At 42.6% G+C, this 9,116-nt stretch overlaps 1 protein-coding gene across 1 annotated transcript in view; it reads right to left on the bottom strand.

The window, feature by feature from the left end:
- Window positions 1-2,684: 2,684 nt before the first annotated feature.
- Window positions 2,685-9,116, bottom strand: part of SCAMP5 (secretory carrier membrane protein 5) — a 32,227-nt gene continuing 25,795 nt past the window's right edge. Inside the window, exons 6-7 of the mRNA XM_066592449.1 lie at window positions 8,832-8,949; window positions 2,685-6,032 (exon numbers count right to left, since the gene is read on the bottom strand). Coding sequence (XP_066448546.1) covers window positions 5,838-6,032; window positions 8,832-8,949 — 313 coding nt within the window. The 3' untranslated portion in view covers window positions 2,685-5,837. The remainder of the gene's footprint in view (window positions 6,033-8,831; window positions 8,950-9,116) is intronic.

The raw sequence follows: 9,116 nt of genomic DNA, 5'->3' as shown, positions 1-9,116 counted from the left end.
ATGAAAACATCTAGCATCTCATTTGAGAGTATACAAATACTGCCACCTAGTGACCAGATGGTTTGCAACACTAGAGAGACAATAGAGTCCACAGAGAGGAGCTCCATTGTGCCACTTTTAGAAGTGTTGATTTAATATGCTTCTCATGAAATTACTTGTTGTGTATTTTTTTCCAGCATCTCTACAGGATACGATCATCTATAAAAGGCAAAATGATGGAGATGCTTCTATATGACTCTTGCCCTCTGATAAAGGCATCTGATCATCAACCTGTATATGGCGCCTTTGACGTCTCAGATGAGATGTTAAGTGTGTGTATGTTGTATATGTTCTTAGAATGTATCCATCACTAATTTTGATTCTCTAGTAGGAGAATGTCCAGGAATATCCCATTGATCAGTTCCTCAAAGATCTGTCGTCTTCTCCTATTACCCAAATATAACGCTCACTCTTTTCTGGTATTGACCTCTGATCTGATTATATGGCTTCCTACATAATTGTTATTTGTATAGTGCCAACTTATTCTGCAGCCAAGCTGGGTACTCATTTTACAGACTTCAGAGGGATAGAGGGCTGAGTTGGCCTTTCGCTGGCTACCTGAACTTGCAACCTTCAGGAGATGAGTGAGAACTTAAGACTGCGTTTCTGCCGCCTTAACACTCTGAACCACACAAGGCTCTAAAGAATTTGACATATATAGTTGGTTGGAATCAGACTTTGTCATCAAATTCTAGGTTTCGGTTCCTGTTCTGATGGAAGTTATTTCAATATTTGGATGTGGAAGAAGATAGTATAACATTTCCACTAAGGGAGTATAACATTTCCACTAAGGGAGTATAACATTTAACATTAAGGGAGTATAACATTTAACATTAAGGGAGTATAACATTTAACATTAAGGGAGTATAACATTTAACATTAAGGGAGTATAACATTTAACATTAAAGGGGTTGTCCCGCGCCGAAACGGGTTTTTTTTTTTTTTTTTACCCCCCCCCCCCCCCCGTTCGGCGCGAGACAACCCCGATGCAGGGGTTAAAAAAACAACCCGCACAGCGCTTACCTGAATCCCAGCGGTCCGGCGTCTTCATACTTACCTGCTGAAGATGGCCGCCGGGATCCTCTGTCTCCGTGGACCGCAGGGCTTCTGTGCGGTCCATTGCCGATTCCAGCCTCCTGATTGGCTGGAATCGGCACGTGACGGGGCGGAGCTACACGGAGCCAGCATTCTACACGAGCGGCCCCATAGAAGACTGCAGAAGACCCGGACTGCGCAAGCGCGGCTAATTTGGCCATCGGAGGGCGAAAATTAGTCGGCTCCATGGGAACGAGGACGCCAGCAACGGAGCAGGTAAGTATAAAACTTTTTATAACTTCTGTATGGCTCATAATTAATGCACAATGTACATTACAAAGTGCATTATTATGGCCATACAGAAGTGTATAGACCCACTTGCTGCCGCGGGACAACCCCTTTAAGGGAGTATAACATTTCCATTAAGGGAGCAAGCAGGCTTTAAGTTTGCTACTCTTGCTAGCGGTTTCCAGGGACCACAGGTTTCCACTCTCAAACCCTTTTTTGAGGGATTTGGTCTTCACTACTACAAATCCCTAGGGTGCATCACTAGAGCGGCCGATGATTGGTGGAGCAAACAGGTGAAATCAAACAGATCAGAGGTCAATACCAGGAGAAAAGAGGGAGCATTATAGTTAGGTAATACAAGATAGGTTTTCTCATCTGTTGCAGTGTAGTATCATAAGACCATTGGCTTTGTCTTGTCAAATTTCCAAAGTGCATCATCCCATGCCCATTTCAAACATTGAAATTCACAGCATACTTTATATGATGCAGCGTTAGAATCCTCAACGCATTTCAAATATGCTGCAGATTCTGTGCAGACATTTTCCTCTCCATGTGGACAAGCTTTTTTAATTTTTTTAAATCGTGTCCACATAGTCTGTACTGTAACATTTCTGCAGAAAGATCCACTGCAGAAATTCTGCAGCATTTACAGCCTGTATGAAAAGTACCTTAACTGTGGCCTATGGGCTGCCCTATCTGAGAGATGCAAGTAAAATAATACACTGTAATATAAAAGTACTGTTCGGCGCGAGACAACCCCGATGCAGGGACTTAAAAAAAAACCAGCACAGCGCTTACCTGAATCCCCGCACTCCGGTGACTTCTATACTTACCGGTGAAGATGGCCGCCGGGATCTTCTTCCTCCGTGGACCGCAGCTCTTCTGTGCGGTCCATTGCCGATTCCAGCCTCCTGATTGGCTGGAATCGGCACGTGACGGGGCAGAGCTACACGGAGCCGGCATCCTGCACGAGAGGCTCCATTGAAGAAAGCAGAAGACCCGGACTGCGCAAGCGCGGCTAATTTGGCCATCGGAGGCCGAAAATTAGTCGGCACCATGGAGACGAGGACGCCAGCAACGGAGCAGGTAAGTATAAAACTTTTGATAACTTCTGTATGGCTCATAATTAATGCACAATGTACATTACAAAGTGCATTAATATGGCCATACAGAAGTGTATAGACCCACTTGCTGCAGCGGGACAACCCCTTTAAGGCAGGAAATGACCCAACCACACTGAAGAAGGGAAAGGCATCCAACGGACAATACCCAAGACCCCAAAACCACATTCAGGCAGGTGTTTAATGAGTCACAGGAAGCGCTAGTTTGAACGCTTTCTTTATTTTCTTATAGAATCACATACTTTGTTCTGCACAACTTTTCTCACCAAACATCAATAATTTAAGAGAAACTACACATAAAATGACAAAATACCAGAGTTTATCATTCGATTTTGACATTACAAATCAAGGATCCCTTGAACAGAAATATACATGGCGCTTTTATTATCCGTGGATTGTTCAAAGGAAATGGAACGGGGAGCACTTACTTTTCTCTGTATAACTCTGTACGTTCCCCAAATGTACATTATAAGAGATGGAAAAAAAAGTGGTAAACCTTAGACAGGGAAATTCCACTAAACATGTTAACAAGATAGTTCTAGGGTCTTACATTTACATTAGGGCTTCTGTACTCCTAGGAAATCCTACTAGAAGAGCTGGAAGATAAAGGTGGCGAAACCATGTAATATACACTCTGTTCCACTTATGCCTCTGAGAACAGTTTGCAGGGGACGTGTAGAACATTTAGTGTCACGTGTTCCTTTACGACGCCTTGCAGTCTCTTCCATTAACCTCTACTCAGAATTGCGACTAGGTGTATATTAGAAAGTTTCAATTCAGCCACCGTAGAACTTAGAGGGGTTTTCCAGCACTAAATTATTGATCACCTATCCACAGATTAGGTCATCAAAAGTTGAGGGGGCGTCCAACCCTCAGGAACCCCACTGACCAGCTGATTAAAGTGACAGCGGTGCTCAGGGTGAACACTACTTTCACTTCAGTATAGCGCCATGTCGTATAGTGGTTGTGCCTAGTATTGCAGCTCAGTCCCAGTCACTTAAATGAGACAGAGTTGTTCTCAGGCCATATGAATGTAATGCGCGAGAAGGAGGTCGTAGCACTCAACCTAGCGCCGTGGTCTCTTCAAAACAGCTGACTGGCACGGATCCCGAGTGGCGGCCCCTACTGATCAACTATTGTTGACCAATCCTGAGGATAGATTATCAGTAGTGTAATCCTGAAAGACCCCTTCATTATAGAATGGTTGGCAGACATCCACATAAATGGTATTTGGGTGCTGCGTCAATCTCAGCAAAAAACTGAATTTAACAGAAGAATTCAGGCTTTTTAACACTGAATATGGTGGAAGCATCAACGACACTGGATGTACAATCTAAACAGAAAGTGCTCAGGCTTGTATAGTGTTCATTTTCTTCTACGTAACACATACTTGTAACCTGCTTTACATTACAGGCATATTGCAACACATGAAGAAACAGATTAGAACATGTCTTAGTATATGACATACTAGAAAGGGAAATATATGCCATCGCCTTGAATATAGAAAAAAAAAAAAAGTCAGCTTTCATCAAAAGAAGCATCTAAGCTAACATTTTGATGGAGTACATCTTGTAGTGTATAAGTAGCCAAAAAGAAAAATGTAACAGCTCAAGAAATTTAAGACTTTTCTTGTAAAACTTGATTAGCTTAATCAGTTTTCAAAAATGTAAACAAGTGCAGCAGATAGCGCCAAATCATGTGGATGAGTCTATTCATTCACATTGTGGATTTTGTCATTATTCTAGAGTTCGGTCCTGTAGCTGCCCAGTCATCAATTGAAAATTAAGTGCATTTCAAAACACAGATAAATACCTTGTGTCAGTACTTAATTGGTCCCAAAATTGTAGTGTATGAGACATTCATAATATAGTAGTTGGAGAGGTAATTCATATCTTGTAGAGTAAAACAAATACCTACACACAAAGGCTTATTATAGTAAAAGATGAAAAAGCTGTTCTTAAAAGGGTTGATGCTGCCGAACCCGGGACAGGTATACCTGCTGCCCCCAGTCTATGCCGTGGCATTTCAGAATAAACACGTTTGAATTTTGACTTGGAATGGAGCGCCAAGTTAAGGCGGGCGAGGCCTTGCTCTCTCTACCCGCAGTATGTTGGATTACCGTTCCCATCCTTTACACAAGCAGGGCGAGAGTGGTCAGCCAACATGCTGCGGGCGGCGAGAGACAGGAGCGGGCCGCCTCTTTGGCTCGGAGCTCTGTTCTGAGTCAGACTTCAAAAAGTGTGTTTATTCTGAAACGCCAGAACACCACATACATTGGCATACCTGTCCCAGGTTCACGATGCCTGTGGTTTGTAGCATACACCCGGTGTCCGGTTCCCTTTACAAGGAGGAAAAAAAAAAAAAAAAACATGACATTAATGCGCTATTAGTATACTATACTTGCAAGGTTTCAGGTTTTCATCCTTTAGTAAGAACAGGCCAAAGTGCACACAGCTTTCTCCTGCCCTGTACATATGTAGCATAATTAAACTTCCCAGACTTAGCCACAGAATAAGAAAAGCCCAGCATATAGCACATTTATTCTCCCGTCTGTGCTTTTATGTAGCCCGAAACCCAAGGTACTACTGGAGTTTACATCTTAGACAGTGCATTAGTATGTAGTTAGTTTGTAGAAACATATAGCGCTGCATTTCCCATAAAAACACATGATTACAGTTATTACACAGCACTGTTCAACAAAACACCAAAATGTTCCTGCAGGTAACAGGACAAGGTCTGGCCAACTATCACTGCGATATGAGCAGACAATTTTATACAATTCCATATGCTGCGTAGAAGGATAGGAGGTATAAAAACCAAAACTTTAAAGATGGCAGCCGTTTAAAGAAGCCAATAGGGAATGCTACTGTAGTCCCAAGTTTGGGAAAGTCTGCAAATTATTAGAATATGCAGCAACAGGTGTAGCTTGCAGTTACAAACACCCACAGCCAAGGGAATTACATAGCCAGTTCAGTGCTAAGCAGAGATACTGACGGCCTGATGCTACATAAACTTGGATGGCTACCTGTTGAGTTTATCCTTGTCACCGCTAATTTATACAAATGCCTTTTATTTATTTTCTCTTTTTTTGTACTTTCTATATAGTATCCAATAGATAGCTCCAAACACATGACTGTTGCGCTATGTGCGTGGAACTCACATGTACGTATTGTCCCTTTTTAATCGGGGTTTGGATTCTCTCTGGAACACAACATACACACCACAATCAATTATGCACCATATCAAAGGGAAGTAGGTAAAATGTTAAAGATACAACTGATCTACTAGAGGACAGCAGGAATGCGAGGTCCTTGTGACCCTAAGGAATGTATTCTTGCAGTCCTGAGAAAACCTTCACATTTGATTGGAGTAACCATAATTTGGTGTGGCGGAGTACTGAGGTTCTTGTTGTGTCATGGCACCATGTGCTGCTCCAAAGGCGGCATCCTGAGCTGCTTGTTGGACATGAGGATTCTTCCAAGCACCTGTGGTCCACTCCTCTTGAGCCTTACTAAGGCTGCCTCCAGCACCCCGGTAAAACTTGTGTACCTGTGTGAAGGGGGGAAAGAAGAACATTAACTTTTTGATATTTTTGTTATTTAATTTATGGGACTCTGGTTACTAGTCGAACCAGAGACATTTATCTGTAGACAGGTCTGTTTCAAAGCTGGTAGGGAGAGAAGAGCTTTTAGTGCTGCAGCTCATATACCAGGTTTCTACAAGTGCTCCGTATTGTGCCATGTATAAAAGGCCTTTATCATTTGACTTTAATAAGCTTCTTATGATACAGCACAGAGGTCAGACAAATGAGAGAAACCAGAATAAGGGCCTATGCACACGGACATATATTTGGACAATGTGTTGTCTGTGTATTCCACGGACAGCACAGAACTCCGCAATATCCTACAAAGTTATTCACAAGCCCGATTTTTCATAAAGACAGATAATTTGTGTAAAAAAAGAAAAAATAATCACTGCATATCCTATTCTTGTCCATTTTCACAGAGCAAGGAAGGACATGCAATGTGCAGGGTCCGTGTCGACTGGACGGCACACAGATCGGTGTCCATGAGCATTCCCATGTGGGAAGTGCCCAAGCCTCTCAGGCAAAACTTGTATATGGCCGAGTACATCCAGCCCAATACTGATGGCTCTCTAATAAAATCAGGAATACATGGCTACAATATGGTCCTTCATTAAGCCTCTGAGTCACCTTACAGACTTAGCAATTTTCATAGCCACATATTGAATCTGCATCACCACATTCTAAGATCCCTAACATTTTTATTTTTCCAGCAATGGAGCTCTGTGAGGGCTTGTTTTTCTTGCAGGAATAGCTGTACTTTTTATTTGTAACAGCTGCGGGTACATATGACTTTTTGATTACTTTTCATTACTTTTTTAGGAGAACAACAAAAGAAAATTACCGATTCTGGCATTACTTTTTTAAATTATTGTTACAGCGTTCATCATGCAACATAAACAAAATATTTCCATCGTCTGGGTCACTACAAACAAACGCGATAATGCCTATCATGTGTTGCTTTTTTTATCCATATGGGTTTTTGTGGGGAAAAATGTTTTTTTTTTCTTTAAACCGGATTCTTTTCCCTTTAAAATAAACTTTTATTGAACTTTGACAGTATTTTCTAGTTCCTTAAGGGGACTTGTAAAAAAGCGATAGCAGAATGAACTACATAAGTAATGCAGTGCACCAAGTCTATGACAGCATCCTGTTGGACTCTGCTGTAAGCTGGCTCTAAGGGTGCATTCAGAGGAGTGTATGCGTATATAGGTGTGCACAAAACACACGCCCACATACATGTACAAACATGCGTGAATGCATGTCTGTGCAGCATTGCTTTTAATGCAGCGGCCCCATTGAAAGCAATAGGATGCCAGCAACCCCTGCAGTGATTTTCAGGGAAGGGCTTGAATACATACACACACTCACCTCTCCTCAGCTGCCGGGGCTCAGGCACATCCAGCCTGTCTTCTCCCTGCACTGCTTTGAATCTGTTTCAGCAGGCAGGAATCCCTGCCTGCTGAATGGGCTGTATCTGACTGGCTGAGCACTCAGCCAATCACAGGCAGCACTCAGTCACTGAATGACAGCTGAGTGCTGCCTGTAGATTGGCCACAGCACTCAGCCAATCACAGGAAGCGCTTAGCCATTCATTGAATACAATGGGAGAACATTGCAATCCTCTGTCACAACTGTGGCAGGGAATTCTTTACTCCCCGCAAGGAGTCCCCTTGTCACTGAACACTGTGACAGTGCTGTCACAGTGTTCAGTGACAAGGGGACTCCCTGCAGGGAATATTTACACCCACCAGGGACCATGCACGCATGTCCTATCTTTTACAGGTGCACGCGTTTGCACGCCTGTAAAACACGGACAGGTGAACTCATCATAGGGAACCAATGGTTCTAATAGACGCATGGCTTTGTGTGCACATAAACATGTTTGTTTGAATCCACCCTCATAGACAGAGTTAGATGGCAGACATGGAGTCCTTTGTCACACTTCTGGCTGCCATGGGGACCCAATGGTACCTTGAAATCTCACTGAGGGGTGCCAATGGGTGACAGAAGAATCCCTCTCCCACTGTCATCTACTTACATACTGCAGTTACTATTGATTGTGGCATGTAAGGGGGTAAACTGCCAGGATCTGAGGTTTCTTTGCTACTAGCTGTCATAACAGAAGCCTGGCTGTCAGTAGGCAGCCAAGTCACCGCCTTAAAAAGATATATTAGTAGAGAGAGAAGAAGGGAAAAAAAAAAAAAAAACACTGATGGGTTGGTGTGACCTTTTAAGACACATATGCACATGTTTAGGTTTAAAAAGAACATATCTTGGAAGGGCACCGGTTTTTATCAAATAAAGATATGTTCTTTTTGAACCTAAACATGTGCATACGTATCTAAAAAGTTGCGCCAACCCATCAGTGTTTTTTCTTCTCCATCAACTATTGTACCACTGTCCAACCTATATGGGTTGCACAGCCACTGTTTTGGCAGCACCTCGAATTTAATGCACACAGCTTTTTTTCCACCAAAAAGAGGAATCACCCACCGGAAATTACACCCAACTATCCTCCGCACTGGACTTTCATCTAAGTAGCTCCACCTCCTCCGCTCTTTTACCAGTACCTCTTCTATCTTAAAAAGATATATGTGGGGGTTTAAAGCCCAATAGTGAAGTCAGTAAAAAGGCGTATTGGTTGTCACTAGAGGGGGTTAAACCATAATCCAGAAACACATGGATATAAGGCGACAAACAGAATGAAGTATCATATCACCTTGTATGAAGGGCAAATAAAATCCTTAACATTTTCTTTATACCTTGGTCAATGCCACAAAGGAGAAGACAGCCACAGCTGTGAACATAATGGTCGGTATTAGCATCACCACTGCAGATCCCACATTTGTTCCAAAGAAGGAGATTGTTGCAATCCACCCGCTGCAAGAAATAGGACAAGGCAAAAAAATAGTCATTACAAAAAAGTAACGAGAACAGGCATCTGTTCCTCCACCTGCTGTGCCCCATTATAAACACATATAAAATACAGCATCAAGTGGCTTGCTCCACAAGTATCCTGCATTATCAGGAAAGCCGGACACATAGCA

This window comes from Eleutherodactylus coqui, chromosome 2 (assembly GCF_035609145.1).
Source record: "Eleutherodactylus coqui strain aEleCoq1 chromosome 2, aEleCoq1.hap1, whole genome shotgun sequence".
Taxonomy (NCBI): Eukaryota; Metazoa; Chordata; class Amphibia; order Anura; family Eleutherodactylidae; genus Eleutherodactylus; species Eleutherodactylus coqui.
Note: the sequence above shows the minus strand (reverse complement) of the source record. Positions and strands in the feature narration are given on the sequence as shown.